This window comes from Pleurodeles waltl, chromosome 9 (genome assembly GCF_031143425.1).
Source record: "Pleurodeles waltl isolate 20211129_DDA chromosome 9, aPleWal1.hap1.20221129, whole genome shotgun sequence".
Taxonomy (NCBI): domain Eukaryota; kingdom Metazoa; phylum Chordata; class Amphibia; order Caudata; family Salamandridae; genus Pleurodeles; species Pleurodeles waltl.
Genome location: NC_090448.1, coordinates 228722607 through 228742566, shown reverse-complemented (window position 1 = coordinate 228742566; position 19960 = coordinate 228722607). Strand labels below are relative to the sequence as shown.

The 19960-nt window shown below is 44.0% G+C and overlaps 1 protein-coding gene across 1 annotated transcript in view; it reads left to right on the top strand.

Annotated features, from left to right (window-relative positions):
• Positions 1–19960, top strand: part of DNAH1 (dynein axonemal heavy chain 1) — an 827745-nt gene that overhangs the window by 190583 nt on the left and 617202 nt on the right. Inside the window, exon 14 of the mRNA XM_069206595.1 lies at positions 15928–16153. Coding sequence (XP_069062696.1) covers positions 15928–16153 — 226 coding nt within the window. The remainder of the gene's footprint in view (positions 1–15927; positions 16154–19960) is intronic.

The window sequence follows — 19960 nt, the reverse complement described above, 5'->3', positions numbered from 1 at the left end:
TCAGTATTTTGCTGGGCTTCCCAGTGGCCTGAACTATTCTTGTAATAATCACAACTTCTATTGTTTGTGGTCACCCAGTGGGATGTTCTGCAATCAGTAGAGAGCGTCAGACAGGAAGGGAAGTGACAGGAATACAAAGTTCTGCGCTTGACAGTCTATGTCTACCTTAGACTTCTTCATGTGTTAAACCACCACAGTGATTTACTGGAAATGGCCTTGCACAGGTGTTAGGAACAGCCTATTTCAAGATAGCCCTTTGTTCACAAAACTTTGCCTCCAATATGAAAAGGTATTTACGAGTGTTGAATGTGTTGCAGCACATTTTGCAACTTTTTTTTGCTGTGTTCATCATGCTCTTGCTACTATATTTGGTCCTGATAAACGAGGCAAACTCTTTAACTGCATCTCAGTACTTACCTGCGGTTGGAGATGGGTTTTCCCAGCTCACCAAATTAAAATAGCTACTGTATCTACAAGTGCTGAAATGTTGGAAAGTTCATACAGTCGGCAGGTAGCATCCTTAATAATATAGGTATACAACAGGGACGCTCCTTCTTCCCACTATTGTGTGCTGTATTTATTAAGCTTCTTTCAGTATTAATCAGGGAAAGGGACATGTTCAGTGAGGCTGAAGATGGCATAGGGGCATCTAAAATTCAGTCATTAGCAAATTATATGTGTAAGAAATTATGTTATTACTTGGGGGGGGGGGGTACGTGCCCACCTCAGCTAATAATCACAGTCCTTATCAGGGTGAACTGCTAAATCACTAATTAAAACTTACCCCGTGTAGCTATGGCACAGAGCAGACAGGCACAGCTTTGAGGCAATGTGTAAAGTATTTTTGCAGTACTAAAACAGTTATACAGTTGAAATCCAAATCTGTAAAAATACCAAAACAAATTAGGAAAATAGAGTAAAATTTAATAAACAAAGTAATCCAAAAGCACAAAAATCTAATTAGGGGAACCGGAGATACGATTTTTCTAAATTTTCAGTAGAAATAGCGTAAAGAGACACATAGGTGGTCATTCTGACCCTGGCGGTCTTTGACCGCCAGGGCGGAGGACCGCGGGAGCACCGCCGACAGGCCGGCGGTGCTCCAATGGGGATTCCGACCGCGGCGGTAAAGCCGCGGTCGGACCGGCACCACTGGCGGGCTCCCGCCAGTGTACCGCCGCCCCATAGAATCCTCCACGGCGGCGCAGCTTGCTGCACCGCCGCGGGGATTCTGACCCCCCCTACCGCCATCCAGATCCCGGCGGTCCGACCGCCGGGATCCGGATGGCGGTAGGGGGGGTCGCGGGGCCCCTGGGGGCCCCTGCAGTGCCCATGCCACTGGCATGGGCATTGCAGGGGCCCCCATAAGAGGGCCCCTACATGTATTTCACTGTCTGCCGCGCAGACAGTGAAATACGCGACGGGTGCAACTGCACCCGTCGCACAGCTTCCACTCCGCCGGCTCGATTCCGAGCCGGCTTCATCGTGGAAGCCTCTTTCCCGCTGGGCTGGCGGGCGGTCTGAAGGCGACCGCCCGCCAGCCCAGCGGGAAAGTCAGAATTACCGCCGCGGTCGAAACGGTAATCTGACGGCGGGACTTTGGCGGGCGGCCTCCGCCGCCCGCCAAGGTCAGAATGAGGGCCATAGTGCCAATGATAGTCAATAGTCATGTTACAACAGGACTAGTCTCAATTTGATGCTGACTGCGATGGAGCTCCTTTTGGATACACTAGCCTAGTTCGTCCTGGTAAAAGATATTAACTCCTAACATTAGGCCTATAAGTCCCAATCCTCCCTACAAGCTAACTTCTAAAGGCCCAGGACCTCAGAGGAGGCACTTAGAGACTCACAAAGTGTTAGTCAGAGGGCACAGCAGGGCCTAGACCAGGTCAGGTTGAAACTTATCTGCTGGGCAGTTGCTGGAAAAGGCCTTTTGTAGTTTGTTGTGTCCCTGTAGCTTTAAGAGGAGGTCAGCCCTATGTCCTTGGAGTACACTTCTTTATCCTGGGTATTAGAGGGAGGGCACATCCAATCTTAGGCATACAATAGCAGGTTTAGTCCTCTTCTGATCTTCCACAGATCAAAGAGTGTTCCAAAGTGGGTGCCTGGAGATGCCACATTTATGCCTTGTACAAGCTAGTGAATGGGAATGACCCCTGGGGATGCCATAACTAATGGGTTAAAGGTTCCCAGGGTTCATCTTATCCACTTTGTGAATTTTCAAGATGGCTGAAGTCTTTAACTTCACCAAACGTGGGCTGTGAAGGCCGAGTGTGGTTTTAGGGAGTGTATTATGGTAATCCTGGTGTCCTCATCTATGTAACACTAAAATCCAGGTTTAGGCACTACCTGAAACTCAGAGGCCGACATCTGGTAGGACACAGCTGAGATTTCAGCTACCAGAGAGTGGATGCACATATTGTTTTGCCATTTTGTTTTCGTCTTTTGAAGTGTACCCCAATGCCATATGAAAAATTCCAGCAGACCTGTCAAGCAGGTCTTGACACTCCAGCAGGCGCTGACACTGTGATGTCAATAAGTGCCCCAGTGTGATAAAGGTGAGGCTGGCTGGAGGGTTAAAAGAAAGGGTGTAGGCATTGGTGCTGTATACATCTCCTTGTGACAGGGTAGGCTTATTTTAGGTTATTGAAGTCCTTGTGTCCAGCCCACAGGTCTTTCTGTCAAGGGCACAACACCGCCCCCCCACACTCAAGGCCTTTTGTCTCTGTCCTTGGAGCAAGTTCATATCTCAATCACAGCCAGTAAATGCTAATTAATGGCTGCAGATTTATCATTCAGGAATTTCAGGCAGGGCAAATGTGACTTTTTAAAATTAATCTTTTGAAAATATTTATTACAAAACCATACCAGTGAATAGGGTGTGTAATAAATGCTTCAGAAAGTCCAAAAACTAAGTTTGTAGTTGTTTCCGAATGGAGATAACATTCATTCAATTTAATATTGCATGCCAGTGCTTTCCTATGGAACAGTCAATCCTGCTACATTGAAAGTAGCTTTGAGGTGCTAGTCACTGTAAGGAAATGTTTAACATTCACCTTTCCGTGACCTACTTTTAAGTACCATGCACCCTGCCTTAATGGGCAGTAAGACTTATTGAAGAGTGATTTATAAATATTTAATAGGGGAGTTTCGGGCCTGGCATATAGGGTTATTTTGACCGGTCAAATTTGCAGTTAATTTCAGCACAGCCAGGCTACTGGTGGCAGGCCTGTAGCCATGTTTACATTGTCACTGTAAGATGGCACAATAGGTGCTGGAGTCAATTTATGACATTTAAAGTACAGTCCTTGGGTACCCCCTGATACTACAAACTAGGGATCTGAAGACAAGTTAAATATGCCATTCAGGAGTATAATAATTTTACCATGTTTAAAGGAGGAGTACCCAATGGTTAGCAGGGGTAAAATGTACATACTTCTATTGCCAGCAAAAATAGGCTTCTGCAAAAAGGCAAACAAATTGGATTGGCCCTAAAAAAAGGGCATAATTTCCAACAATGTAGCATTATTTTAGTTTGCAATATCTGGCAATGTTCCTAAAGTCATGTAAACAATCACTGTTTTCCATTGGCTTCTGGCTATCAGACTAGAAAGCTGAAAATTAGTTAATTGTAGTCTGTGCATCTGCTGAGATTCTTCCACAGGAGGTTCACAGAGACAGTTTGGATACGCCTAAAGATATTTAGAGATCAAGCAAGATCGAGGCTCTATATAAACTAAATTGTAACCTGTTAGTAGATAAAACAGAGACAGCTCAAGGTGTGTAGGAGACTCTCATTCTGTATATGAAAGGCATGATGAAAAATAAGATAAATGTTTGTTGTACCCAGGTTTTTGTTTTTGTGTCTTGCATAGAAAGTTCTATGGCCATTTAAATGGGATGTTCATTAGCTGTTTATGGGCTGGGAAACCGGTTATGGTTAGTAGAAATAAAAGGACTCCAGCGTCCTGAAGAAGTTCCTCACTTGGTAATTATTAGTTCTTAACTGCCCTCCATTTTTAGAAGACCGATTGATGCACGTTTTTATACTCAGTATGGCCACTTTACATTGAGGGAAAATGACGGCAGGACATGTGATGAAAGGATATTTATTCACATTCTAAAACCTAATATTTAAGATAAAAGAAGGTTTAAGACACTAGGAAACTTTTGTACCATTTGGCTACACCTTACTGGCACCTGACAACCCCACTGTGGAACAACCTGATACTTACAGAAGAGGTGCCTCGAGCAGGTAGCACTGATTGGTAAATGGTGGTAATTGAGACATATCGGCTGATTGTATTGGCAGGCAAAATGCGCCCCCAGCTAAATATAGTAGTTGACTTCAATAATTGTTATACTGAACATGTATTCAAATATTGTCATTTGCAAGGCTTCTCATGCACCCTTCACTGGTACCATGGAATTACTACATTGATATGCTTACGCACTGAATTACTGATGTCAAAAATATCAGTAATTTTGTGATGCGGAAATATGGCTATAGTCTGATTTTTCACCCAAGTTTTACTTGAAAAGAAGTAACTACAGTGGTAATCAGGAATAGGGCACGTGATTGTAGAAGTGATTCCCTAATTTTGAGTAGTATTTTGTCCATTGACAATTGGAGGGGTGTATCTATCAATAGTGCAGGAAGTGTTGTGACACCAGGCCCCCGCCACCACATTTAAGGTTTTCTTTAACTGCCTAAGCAGTGGGTTGGAGGGGGATTTCTTGCTTTCATTAGAGTCCATGACACGCTTGCTATCTATTGACCAATTCCACAGCTCTTAAAGAGGGCATCCAGTGTAGAGAAAAAAAGAGCTCTCTTTACCTACTTCGTCATAGCTAACAATCACCAACACTAAGGCCCTCATTTCGACCGCCAGTGCAGGCGTTTTTCCGCGCAGCGTATTATGACTGCTGGTAGCCCTCCGTCCTTTTTTGGACGGAGAGCCGCCAGCAGCCATACTGGCGGTCGGCGGGGAAGTGGAGGATGCTCCACCTCCACCACCACATCATCAGAACACCGCCCACCACCCACCGAATCACGTCCCATGATTCAGCGTGGCGGTGTTCTAGTGACGGGGTGCTGGCGGCGGAGTAGCCCCCATGGATCCCGTTCCCTCCCGGAGGATCACCGGAACAGGTAGGGCGATCGTCCGTTAGGGGAGGGGGGTGGAGGGGTGTTGTGTGTTGTGTGCGTGCATGGGGATGTGAGTGTGTAGAGGCGGTGTGTGAGTGCATGTATGCATGCGGGGGGTGTTGTGTGTTTGGAAATGTGTGAGTGTCTGTCTGTCTGTATGTATGTCTGTGAGTATGTGTGCGTGTATGTCTGTATGTATGTGTGCGTGTATGGCTGTGTGTATCTGTTGGAATGTTAGTATGTGTGCGGGTATGTGTGGTGGTAGTGTCTGTGTGCGTGACGGGGTGTGTGTCGATGTTGGGGGGTGGGGAGGGAGGTCCTGCCACCTTTGGGGGGTGGTGGGGGGTCGTGGGTGTGGGGGGTGGACTCTGGGGAGGGGGAAGGGGTGAGGGAGACCCCTATCAGTGCCAGGGAACGAATTCCCTGGCACTGATAGTGCCTACTGCCATGGATTTTGTGGCGGTTCCAAACCCCACGAAATCCATGGCGGTATGCAGGAGCCTCATACCGCCGGGGGTCTGGTGACGGCCTCCAGGCTGGAGACCAAAGTCTCCAGCCCAGCAGTCATCACCACCCTGGCGGTCGGAGTGGAGAAGTGGCGGTTGTCCATGGCGGCAACCACCATGGACATAATCCCATTTATTTTTTCTGTTGGCGGTATTACCGCCACTTCTCCACTGACCGCCAGGGTCGTAATGAGGGCCTAAGCCTTTTAGAACCTTGTTTTGCTTGAAGATGTCTGCCAGGGTTTTGAGATGTACTGTGGCATTATTCACCGGATGGTCCCTTTAGGTGTTGTGGAGAGAAAGCTGGATTGATACGTAGCAATAGCGAAAGGATGGGTTTATATGCTAAGATTCAGCAAATTCTAATTGACACGAATCTCTGCACAATACAATATTAAGCTGTGTTTAGATTATACTGCTCGCCTGTACTAATTCAAACTGTATTTAACACACATGCAGTGTATATCTAATAAATGTCCAGATGTGTGGCGCGGTAGGGACTTGGGCGCACATGTTTTTCACCTGTTTTAAGTTATGAGTACTGCCCTAAATCTTCCATTTTATTTACATAACAAGGGGGCTAGACATCAAGAGAACCAGTCCTCAAAATTGGTTAGGATACTGCTGGTATTCGAATACTAATGATTTTCCTGCTATTGTGCTAATTTTCGTAGTGGAAGAGATATGTTCTTAGTATATCTAAAAGCATATTTCTGTTTCAAGAGTTTGGCATAAAAATAATATTTTGTGCTAGATCTTTGTTATGGGAGAAATTAACATTGGCACGAATGAAGGCAGCATTCAGTTTGACAAATTATAGGTGATGAATATGCTCGAAGTCACAATATCCTTTGATAGCCAAATGAGGGGCACTTCTGTGTTTTAGTCATACTACTTGCTTATCGATGTAAAGCTTGCTGAGTATATTTGCCAAAAAAGACATCCTGATGTGCAGCCTAAACACCGTTTTGTCAATATCCTTAAGTCCTAATCTGCAGCATCCATTCCCATTCCAGGACTGGACCATTACAGCTCCTGTGATGTGCCTCAAGTCCCACCTTTGTCCTGCCTGATCCCTATAGTTTTATGCTTTCTCCCACACACTGTTTATCTAGAGGACCTCGTTCTTTTTTCTTCTACCCAAGCCATTTTAGCTCTTGGACCACACACTGTCAGTGCACACCAACCTGGTGTGCCGCACTATTTACTATTCCAACATTAAGAAATACATTGCTCTGCCAATGTTTCTTGATTCTGACAGGAGGCACCCTACCTTTCCAGACAAGAGATGCACAGGTAGATCTACCAATACATCACAACTTTGATAAGAAGTATCAGATTTTATTCCTGTACTGAAACCTACACTCTGCTCTACTAGTATTCTTCAGTGTTACCCTGCAGCACCACCTTCTGTACACGTAATCTGCCCACACATAGGTATAACAAACTTGGTCTGCAACACCCCTCTCTACTAATACCGTGGACAACATTTTTGCAATGTTTTCATAGCACTGGGAACTAAACACAGTCATATCCAATGTACTCCAATTTCGCTCCAAGATTGCCTACTGCTTGATTTCTGAGACCCACCTATCGCCTTTCCAAACCATCTCATCATCTCAGTCCCACTGTTCAGCAGTCCGCCCTACTCCAATACTAAGATACAGAGAGCACATCAAGCCTCTCTTGGCCCTAGTTCCTTGCTGCGGCAGCTCTAGGTACACACTGCTCTACCAATGTGCCTGTCAGTGGACCAGGGAGTAAGAGTCCCCAGAGCTCTAAGAGAAACGACCATACAAGGGGACCAGAGAAGCCCTGAAGTCACTTTGACTTTACCTCTAAGTTGCTGTTACAGTAGCCCACTGTACTAACTCATTGAAAGGGGCAATGGCAGTGGACCTGTTTGCCAAGGCCCATTAGGGACCAGTGTTACTCCACAGATGGCATCCCCTGAAGGTCTTTGTAGGCCTAACAGGGACATAACAGTGGATTTGCTCTAAAAACCAGTAAGCAATACACTGGTAATAAATAGGGCACAAAAGGTAGCTCATATTAATGAGACAAACGAAGGGTTGGAGATTGCCTACTGGGGAAACCAGTAGCCAGCTTCTGAATGAAAGTACCTGACAGAGAAAGAGTGAGAATAAGATAGAGCACAGATCTGCATAAGAAGTATCAGAAAAGGGCTGCAGTAATTACTAGCTGAAGACAGAGAACAGGGCGTGCAACATGTCAGGGTCAATACTTACCGCTAGGGTTAAATGGATCCTGGTCCTTCCTTATTCTGTGCCCTTCAACAGGAGAAACGGATTAGTTGTTGACAAGATTCTCAAATAACGAAGGATAATTAGTATGCAATAAGTGCAGCATGCTTTGAGAACCCACCAAAGTGAAGATTACCAGGCCTCTTTGACAGTCTTGCACAGTATTGTTATGGCCAAGGAGGCTTTTTTTTTATGACACCAATGGAGGCCTTTATCATAAGGTTATGAGGTGATACCAGAGGAAAGGAACATTATGATCCTGATGATAATTGCTCTTAAACTGACAGAATTAGCTATGAATTAAGGCGTCAGTGTGTCTGATGACATTCTGCTTGGAGACTAATTCCCTACAAAGATGTGCATGCACTTCTATACCTACTTTGAAGAAAAGATGCATTTCCAGTTTTAGCAAACATAGTTTTCACACCATTGGTGAAACAAGATGCCCTTTCGCCAACCAAAGACTAGGTACATATTGAGGATCCTTCCTAGCCTCTTGATGGCATATTCCTCATACTGTTCTTCCTAAAAAACACACAGAGGTGGACACGTTTACTCTGCCAGAGCTGTTCCCTCTGGAAAAAAAGTTCTCAGTTAATGCTAGTGGGTGGCCATTTTTCTGTCCCAAATACCCTAATGGAGAGGTTGTCATCATTCAGATATAACTGGTTTGTCATTAAGATTTAAAGAACATTTACTTCACTGAACCTGAGGTGCCTTTAGAAAAATGCACTCCCTTCAATTTGTTGAGAGTAGACACATTTATTTATATTTGTTTGCCTCCCTTTACTAATGTTCTTTGGCTGGTAGCAATCCAACTAAGGACAGGGATTTTTCAGTTATTTTTTATTAAAACACTTAGAGTTCATGGCACAGAGCAGTGGTACATTAATGCACCTTGCAGCCTTATTAGTGGGCCTGCTGCAAGCTTTAGTGTTTCGGATACATGTATAAAAATCAGATATGTGAGTGAAGGTTGTGCTTTTGAGACTTCTAAAGAGAGTAGTAAGGTTTCTATCAGCATTTGTACAGGCTAGATTACCTTTTAAATAATTTCCTGATGTTTAGTGGTCAGAAAAAGAGCCTTCCTGCAGAGTGCTGCATGCAGGGAGAAAGTGTGGGGGACAACAGGTGAGGTGTTATGCTGGAGGGGCATGAGTTCCAAGTTTATGGACCAAAATTGGAGCAGAACAGTATCGTCATGTGTCCCTCAATATATATTAAACAATCTGATTTGAGTCTGAAGTGAAATTAGTCAGATTATAAAGGGAAGAGCATTGGAAGTGGATTGACCGGCCTCCGAAGTGCTTGTTTCTTAGCATTTGTTTTGGGATACCTAACTTGGATGCCTACCTGGCCGATGCAGCTGAATTTCTCTGGCGAGGTAATGAGAGGTGATAAAGGTTTTTTGAAAAGTTAAAGGATTCTGAATTCATTGTGTTCCTTTATTGTTTATTGGTAGCAAGTGCAACTAATACACTAGTGAGGATATGTAGTTGAAAGGCTTGAGATTGAACATTAGATGGACAGCTTGATTTTACTCTGTCAATAGTTTTTTTATTATGGTGTAGGTAGACATAGTCAATTCCTCGCTGTTACGTGTTGGATGAATGATGCTCTGAGTCAGATGCAGACCTGGTAGAGGGGCACACATATGGAAGAGGGCCTGGGTGACTGGGCCAAAATGAAGACTTTCACTTTGGACAGTATGGAATCATCCACCCATAATCATACAGGGTGCAACCTACAGCAGGTTGACAGCCCCTGTCTACTATATGTAGTTGGGCTTATAGCTTGTATCATCAGTGCCCATGTGAAAAGCAGTCTTGAACTGTGGAATTTCAGACATCTGTAAATATTGAATAGACTAGGTGACAGTACTGACACCTGGAGAACTCGGATTGAGATGTTTTTGCTTAAGGTTGTGAAAAAATCCAGTTTCTTTTGGACGGTGCCATGGGAGAGGAAGAAGGCATACCATTTTAGAGAAATGCCATTGATTCTCATCAGTTCCTGGAGACAGCATAACATTATGCTGTTGCCACCATTGCTAACTCCAACAGAGGGCATAGTAAGGCAAGTAGGATGAGGGTATATGTGGGACCTTGCTCTTTTGCTGATAAGAGCTCTTCACTAAAAACCCACAATGTGTTTTCATTGCCATGATTGATGAGGACGCCTGATGGGTAAGAATTTATGAAGCAGTTTATTCAAGGTGAGAGAAGAGCTTAGAGGTGAGTGTTGTTTAAGAACCTTAGTGGCACTTCTGAGGCTCTTGATTGGTCTGATCTTGGCCAAAGCCCCTAACTTTGTGTTGAGCCTTATAAGGAGCACAGTGATGAAGGTATGTTTAAGCTTGTTGCAGATGTTCCTGAAGCAATCTGTTAATAAGGTGTATGTTGGTGACACAATTGCTGAACACCCAAGATTGGTCAACCTAAAGTTGTAGGTGTCATATGAGTATGATGATGATTTACAAGATTGTAGTGCCTTTAGGTAAAAATCTTCATTAAGCCAATTAATAACACAAGCTGTATGCAACACACTGCATGTTACGCACAGTTCTAACAAACGTTCGTTCTTTCCGCAAGGCAGTACAAGTGGCAGTTTCCTAAAATAAGATCCCCACAAATTGCAAACCTCATAGAGATATCTGCAAGGTTCTGATCTAACGCCCAGGTCAAGAACCAAAGAGGGGGAGGAAGCCATCTCTACGTTGCATGCTTGCCAAATAATGTTAAGGCGCCTTAGGGTTATTGAACATGTGAACTTTCCCTTCCTAAAGTACATTCAGTCTGACTGATTGCCAAATTAAATTTTCCTCATCAACATTAACAGATTCATCTTGCACCATTTGCAGCTCCTGCCTCCTCTGGCAGACTGCTAAGACCCAAGAAGATCAACATTTTGTTTCCCTGGAAAGAGATAATTTATTTCTGGTTTAAAACCACAGACTTCTCTAATGCATCAGGTTTTACATGAGTGTTCCTTCTCCTTACTGCTTCCCAGATGGTTTACTTTTTGGGTAGTTTTGTTACTGTGACAGATTCCATAATATCCGCCTGGGTTCCCTCCGGAGCCCCAGAGAATTGTAAATCCTTTAACACTTCTCTGAGAATCCTCCCCATTGTAGAACACTGAAAACCTTAAGTTTCGCTGGTAGGATGCTCTGAAAAGGTCTTCCAGTTTTTCTACCCTAGATTCAATCATAATAGAGTAGTAATGCTGCAGGTTTTGAATTCCTGAATATATTCCTAGTCTTTATACAGGACAGGCAGCTTGGATATGTCCAGTCCCCATTTGTTGAGCTATTTCCTGCATTGTTTAATCATTTGCCACCAGTAACACCTGACATCAGTATTGCATCCATGGTACAAGAGTTGATCTGCAGCTCTACAATTGCTGCATCAGGGGAGACTTTTCACCTGAGAGAGCCAGTTCAACTGTTGCACCTTATGAGAAATTGAGTTGTTTGTTGAGTGGAGTGTTAATCCTGCTGAAGCAGCAGCCACAATGACTGTCAGGGTGAACCACAAAAAAGTCACTAAGCTGTGCTTAACGCTCTGGTAGCTTGCCACAAAAGTAATCAAGCTTAGCTTAGAGGCAATGTGTAAAGTATGTATGCAGAACACAAAAAGTAATAAACACAAGAAAAATCCCAAACCAATTTAGAAAAATAGAGTAAATCAATTAACACCAAAACAACAACAATCCAATCAGTCGAATCGGTGTTGTGAATTTTTAAAGTTTATGATAAAAACTAACACCTAAAAGATGAGTGTCAACCGCGGACATCTAGACGCACAAGACCGGGTAAAGGTTGAAAAACATGGCCGACCGCGATGTAGGTTGAGTCGGATACAAAAAAGTGGATTGGGCCTGGTCAGTGCGCACCTTCGGACTTGAACAATATTTCAAGAAAAAGTGTTCTGACAAGGCAAAAGTTCAGCGGGGCAAGGCTCCAAGTGATGTCTGAGGAGGTGGTGGTGTTGTCATCTGGAAGCTACTGGATGATGTCGCAGTGAGGATTTCTCCATTCAAACTGAGGGCCTGATATATATTTAGGCGGACGGGTTATTCTGTACCAACAGTGGCGAGTATCCCGTCTGCCGAAATACAAATCCCATGGGATATAATGAAGTTTATATTTCAGAGGACGGGCTATCCGTCACCAGTGTCACAGAGTAACCGGTCCACCTATATATAAATCGGGCCCTTAGACTCTTTATTGGAAGTCAAAAATCTCCAGTTGGATGAAGCTAGAGGCTGTAGCCATAGAGAGTTCAAGAGACGAGATACCCCTTTGGCAAAGGACTGCTGAACAGGATTTGCTGCTGCGGAGAAGAATGTAGCGTGAGCTACCACAAAGTCAAGCTGACCAGTGATGGCCCCTGGGCAGATAGACAGGCATGTTGGTCCTGGTCTCCTCTTGGTTCCCAGAGCACTTTTTAGCCAAATACTTTCAAATCCCAAGTTTTGTATTTTGGCTATCTGGGCACCTCGACCACCACCGCCAAGGATCCAAGACTGGAGGGGCACAACTTAAGGATATAAGACTCACTTAGGCTGGTTCCAGGTGCTGGTTCAAGATGGTTGGAGCCTTTTCTGTCCCCCTCTGTCTTGGGGCTGTGATCAGGAGGCCAGCCAACTACCCCTTGGAGTCACTCTGGTAGTCCTGAGTTCATGAAGTGGGACAGGACTCAAGTAGCAGAATAGACCTCTGAGGGTTGAAGACAGGCTCTTGGCACCAAAGCAATCTTGTGGAGTTCACAGCAGGCCCCAGCAGCAGGCAGATCTCGGAGAGTCCTTTCGCAGGTCCAGAAAGTGAAGAGTGGGTCTGAGAATCCTATTTTATACCTGGTACCTTGTTTGATGCAGGACATTTTCTACACAATTCCCTTTGAAATACATACTTGAAGTTTCCTGCCTCACTTGCCCTGGCTCCAAGCTGGCTTCATGAACAATGCAAGGAAGACAAGTCATTTGTGTGAAGGCAGAGCACAGCCAATTAAATTGCAAATGTGGCTGTTCCACGCTCTCCTCTCCAACCTACCATCCAGGTGCACCTAATTCTTCTATTGTGCGACTGTCTGGGAGAAATAAACAAGGTCCAGCTGTCAACTACACCCAGTCAAGTGACCCATTAACAGACTGCAGGCACCAATTAGTTAAGCCAGGAAACTGCCAACTTTCTAAAGGTGGCATTTTCAGTATTATAACTTAAAATCCGACTTTACCATTGAAGAGGATTTTTTATTACAATTTCTCAAACACCAAACATGAAATGTATACCTGTTCCCAAACAGGTATTGGCAATCATTAAACTTAACAAGACGTCCCACTGTTACCCTATGAGGTAAGTAGGCCTCACAGTAGGGAAATACAAATGTAGTCGTTTTTTACTACCAGGACATGTAAAACGTAAACGTACATGTTCGACCTTTTAACTACAATGTACTTTGCCCTATGGGCTCCCTAGGGCCTACCTTAGGGGTGACGGATATGCAATAATAGCGGCGTTTAAGGCTTGGCATGGGGTTATATTGCCAAATCCAATCAGCACTTTCAAACTGCATTCAGGCAGCAATGCCAGGCCTGGAACATGTTTTATGGGCTACTACTTAAGTGAGGGGGGGCACAACAAGTGCTGCAGGCCCACCAAAAGCATTTAATTTGCAGGCATTTAGTAAATTAACTATGCCAGTCATGTGTAAGCCAATTGTACCATGCTTTAGAGGGTGAGCACAAGCATCTGGTTAGCAGTGGTAAAGTACACAGAAGCCAACAAAAACAAATTCAGCAAAAATAGGAGGGTGAAGGCAAAATGTTTTGGGGAAGACCAACCTAAAGCTAACAGGTCTAACACACCTGTATTAATTTTGCCTCTCTACCTGATGAGTTCTGGGGTTTTAGAAATTTCCCAATTCCCTCTTGGGCTTTCTCTCATTTTTGGAATGGTAGCTTATACGAGGATGGGCCATGGGTAGAAGCTCAAAAGGCTCCAATGGAGAATCTAGGATTGAGTTCCTAAGTCCACTCACAAGCTCTAGTCATCTGTAGCTACTCCATCTTCCTGTGGTACCTACGGGAAAAGCAGCATTTCCCCCTTTTAGACCTGCCCCAGGTCTTAAATTCCTCTCTTCCAATCTTTTGCACCCCACCCCACATGTGTTAATGCGGTGCCCTGGCATGTGTTTAACTAGGAATTTCTAAGGGGAATAACACATTTCCTGTGTCCACCATCTGCAACAGCCCCCACTGTGGCGTTGCTTCTGCAAGTCAAAACACAACACACCAGTGTGAAAGATTTGGTTTACTCATGTTTTGAATAGAATGTTGATTACTTTTCAGGCCCTGTGTTAGGTGTGGTAATGTTGTATCTTGTTCAATTGTAGAAGATAAATTATTTAGGAAGATTGACATTTATAGGGCCATAAGTAAGACAGGTAAGAGAGTCCCTATGAACTGAAAGACTGTAGTTTGAAGTGTAGTAAATTGCATTACTTCAGCACACTCCCTGTGGATCCTAGAACTGTTTCAACTTTGATCGGACATAGTTGTTACTATGCTGCTAGTCAGGTAATTTAACGTTGGTCTATTTATAAATTGTGCTGCACTCTTCAAGTTAAATGTGGGTGTTGACCTCTTAAGTTATTGACGTTAGAGTTGTTTCATTGTTGTTCTTTTTCAGGTAGCATTTAGTTATTTCATTTGCCTCTCTAAAATATACAACATTTAAATGATTATTTTGGTCAGCCAATGTGTTTCATCCGTAGGCCATGGACTTCTTCAATGCTCACTCAGTAAAGTCTCAGTAAAGACCAGTCATCGGCTCCAAATCCTGATATCGATTTATTTGTACTCCGTTATTTACAGTCTCATAAAATCAATTGCGGTTTCCAATCAGTTCAAGGTGCATGAGTTCATGGATTAAGCATGGTAACAGTGTTCTAAAATACTGTTTTGTTAATAAGTGGCACATCGTAAAGGCTTTCTCTAATAATGGTATTCTGCGTTTCTTTTGTAGGGAAAAGTAGGATGTGTTGGTGTTGGACATGTCCAGTAGGATTCACCAACCTGAAGTTGTTTGTACTCATTGTGATTGTCCTGATCTTCACACAGAGTAAACAGGAGGTTTATAGTTCGGGAGGGACCCATACTAAAAATAGTTAGTGATTTTCTTGAAACATCCCCCATAGACCTATGACATCTTCTAATGTTAGGAGACAGAAGCACTGAGATTTCTACTTTACAGACATTAACTCTGCATTGTTTTTCACACAAGAAGAGGACCATAGTGTATAAAGCATATTCAGTAATGTGGGGTGTGTGTTGGGGGGCGCTTGAGAAATCATTTCTGTGAATGATTGGCAGGTTGAGTATACTTTTATAGGTTTTTGTTTGAGACATGTTCATACCTTGCCTAAAGTGTTTGAGTGACCAGCAATCAACAGATTATTGTCCCATAGTACAAGCCGACAGTACGAGATTATGTTAAAGTGTTAGTGTTTCATTGTTATTTTCTAGTGTTGATGTTCCAGTTGCATTTTTCTGATTGGTACATGGAGGGGCTTTTCTACCAAAGTCTCAAATATTTTTTCCGCGGGACTTGCAATTTAAATTTATGTTTTCAAACTCTCAACAGCATTGTTCTTTTTTAGCAATCACTGTCTGATGGTAGTAACATAGTAGATCATAAAATGACATTTGTATTGATTAGTTCATATGTTGATACTTTGCAAATTTGTGTGCAATGGTGCAACATGTATACATTGACTTTGCGCCCTACAAATACCTATTTTTTACTTTCATTTACTGTCATCTCGTTCTATCTAATTTGCCTTTTCCTAACAACAATGAAAGTGTGTATGCATCTATATTCAAATACATAACAGGTACAACCTCTTCACATGTTCAGAAAGGGAGTGTTATTGCAACAAAACACTATGTAACTGGGGTGTGCTGTCGAAAGAGAAGGCCACTGATTGTATTGTCTCTATGTTACTAGGGAGTTAAAGACTCAGAACCCTTCAGCTCAGGATGTGAAGGCTGCCGTGGAGAAATATTACTTAGAAAAGGAGCGGTTGGACAACACACTTCCTAGCTCCATCATCATTGGACCCTTCTTTGTCAACATTGACGGTGTGAAACAGAATTTGTCTCGGAAGTGTAAGACCCTAAGCAATGCCATTTTGGAGTTCTTGGCCAAGAAAGTGTCCAAGGAAGTGGAAGATGTACGTATACAGAATTACACAATTTTTAGTGTGCTGAAATATATATTTCAAAAGTCATGCTTGTGCAAAGACAGTGAGAATGTTACACTGCCTAAAATGCGGACACCTACCTTGGCCAACTCGTCAGTTGTGGCTGATTAGAGATGTCTCTTCGGCTGTTGGTCAAAGCCTCTACTGTCATCTGTTCGATTTGAACAGAGCTTTTGAAAAAGGTTTTCATCATTGATGTTGCTGGTATTTTGGATGAAAATTTTTGTTTAATTTACTTCAACATGCATAGTCGCTAGTTATGCTTTTTTTTTTTTCTAACGTTGTCATTTTAGATAACGTAAACATATTATACAATTGGTAATGTGCAGAGATGCTCTGTACACAATCCGTAAAAGAAGGAAAAAAGAGAAAAAAAATAGCTTCAGCAATAATCACACCAGTACAATCAGACAGTAATACACATAATGCACATATAAAATATATATATATATATATATATCAAATGAGGTATATATGTTAGTCAGTATCTGTCAAATCACCATCGAGGCTCAACATCAAAAGATTATCTCGTAGTGGCTTCCATATATCCTTCTGTCGAGGGGTGATAGGCTGCAAAGAGGCATAAAGGTCGCTTGTAGTGCCACTAAATTGGCATGTCTCGAAGCCAAGCAGCAGTGGTTGGGAGGCAAGAACTGCCCCCGTAAAGAGCTATTTGTTGTTTGGCCGGAAGAGAGGCAATGGCTGCATAGCACTGTTGGGTCAGGACCAGTGGTTTAACATATCCTAAGAGTGCCATTAGCGGGTCAGGATCAATATTTTGTTCAAGCATGGTAGATACAGTGGAGAAGATTTCCCCCTAATACAATTTAATTGCAATACAATTCCATGCCAAGTTTACAAAGTCAGCATGATCTGCTTTACATTTTGGACAGTAGTGTGGGGTCTAGTTTGGCTCGCGCCTTAGGTGTAGCATACTCTTGGTGCAATAATTTGTAATGGAGTAACTTGTGTCTATGGTTGTTGGAAACTAGTTTAGTTTGCATACAGCAGTAGTACCAAGTTTCAGCGGGTGGAGAGTGACCTAAGTCACGTTCCCACGCCGCTCTAGATTTCTCCACACCTTTGGATTTCAATTGACTGAGGGTATGGTATGGATGGGTTATCAATCTGTCGCTATCCTGGGTACCAAGGACAGAGGGGGGAAGTAAAGTGGTTCCTCTGGGTAGGCTGGCAAAATGGTGTGAATGGGGCTGTATAGGCGATGAAATACAAAGTAATCCATAAGTGCCATGTTGGCACCCTCTATAAGGGTTTGGCCAGGTGTCATTTTGCCATTCACCAAGAGGTCACCCACCATATGTAGTTTATGGGCAATAAGCGTTCGCTGCGCTAAGCGCTCTCGCATGAATGGCAACCAAGGATTGTTTCTAAATGGTATGTGTGGGAAATATAGTGTCCCATTACCTAAGTATTGTGGGAGTTTGAGCAAGGCCCAGCATGTTGTGGAGAGGGTGTGTAAGTCTGTGGGATTTCGAGGGAGCCCTTTGGGTATTGAAGAGGTAGGTTAGGTGCCTGTGCCTTTTCAGGTGTAAGATATGGTATTCTAGTGTTAGGATACCAGTGATAGGCCAAGTGGGATTGGGTTATTAAATAGTACATTTGCATGTCTGGAACTCCGATGACGCTTTGCTCCTATGGCAGTATTAAGGTCTCCTATCTGATACTTAGTCGATGCCCTGCCCACATAAGTTGTGTCAAGATGCCCCCTAAAGTAGCAAAGCAAGTGCTGGTTAATGTTCTGGGAATATTCAGGAATAGTTACAAGAAGCAGGGTAAAACCACCATCTTAATAATAGCGACACACCCCACCATTGACGGGGGTAGCTTGATCCATTGTTCTATTTGCAAAGTATGTTTATCAACCACAGGGCCATACCTTCGACGTATGACTTTAGTTTTATCCCTGTGCAAAAAAAATACCCAGGTATTAGGGGGAGTCAGTACACCAATTGAGTGAATAGTCTAGGCTATAAGGCACGGTGGCCTCCGTGAGCAGAAAGAGCTCCGATTTGCTCCAGTTAATTAGCAGACTGAAGAAGGAATTAACCAGATTATTTCGCAGATAAGGGAAGCAAGTTTGATGGTTGGGTCATGCACAAACAACAAGATATCATCTACATATAACGTGGCCAGAAGTGGGCCATGTCTGAAGTGTAGGCTTCTGTCTAGATGGCGCTCCTACAGTTGCCTAACAAGCGGGTCCATAGCAATATGAAAAATCAAGGTGGAGAGGGAGCATCCCTGGCTTGTGCCTCTTGCTATTGGGAAGGCTGCCGACAGCGTACCATTCACCCTCACGTGTGCTGCGGGTTTCTTATAGAGTATCATAATGAGGTTATGGAAACCATTAGGTATGCCCACTTTGTTTAACGTCACTTGCAAGAACGGTCGTTCAAGGGAATTGAACACCTTCTCGGCGTCTAAAAGCGCGACTGCTGCAGGAAGAGTAGGTGAGATTTGATTTAAGATCGCAAAGATAGTGCTGAGGTTTATTGACGTGGATCAGTGAGGGACAAATTCTGATTGCATGGGTGAGATTATGTGTTCCATTAAGCGAGAGAGGCATACAGCTATGACCTTGGCCACTATCTTGTTATCATGGTTCAGGAGAGCTAATGACCTATAAGAGGTGCGGCGGTGGGCAGGCTTGCCAGGTTTCAGCAGTAAGGTAATGACAGCCTTGTGCAGTCCATACATTATGTGGTGCTGAGTAGAACGTGAAATCTTTAGTGTGTGGACTGTGGGCGCGCCAGGTGTCTAATAGTTGAAAAGTGTCAAGTAGATCAGATAGTTCCCGTAGGGAGCATGGTTTAGAAACTGTAGTGGAGCCAGTGGTGTCTAGTAGAGAGTGGCAGATGATATTGAAGTCGCCGCCCATTAGCATGAACGCAACGCGGGAGCGAGTCATGTGTGCAGACAGATCATGATTAAGTTCAGGGGAGTCTATGTTGGGTGCATATACATTGACCAGTAAAACAGACCGGCCCGCAAGGTACCAGACACCAGCAAATACCTATTTTCCTTGTCAGACAGGTAGTCTCTACACACAAAAGGTATACTTTTATGTATGAAAATTCACACTCCTCGAGAATAAGAGCTGTAGTGGGCAAAGAAGCGGTTTGTTCCCCATGGAGCGGCATATACACATTCAGGCCATCATTACGAGTGTGGGGGTCTTACTGTCGTGGGGCTGGCAGTAAAGACTGCCTTATTATGACACTGGTGGTTTGGTCGAAGCCAAACCACCACAATTCCATCAATACCGCCAGGCCGGAGGTGAGCACCTCCGGCCCGTCGGCAGCCATAAGACCGCTGGTGGTACTTTGTGTCTGCACCATTCACGGCACAGCACTCTATTCCTGTCGCCAGTACACACACCCCCACACGTCCACACACCTTTAGACACCCCCCTCATCCGCACACTTGCACACGCCCCGAAACGCACACTTGAACACACCCTCCCCATCCGCACACTTGCACACACCCTCCCCATCCGCACACTTGCACACACACCCCCATCCGGACTCATTCACACAGACACCCCACTCACTCGCAGACTTGCACACATGCACCCCCCACATCCGCACGCATCCACACAGACACCCTTACTCACTCGCAGACTTGCACACATGCAACCCCACTCACATGCATCCCATTACACACCTACTCAATCGTACCCCGATACCTCCCTCCCCTTCGCATACATGCAGACACCCACCCCAACAGCATGCAAACATCCAGACACCCCCACTCGCT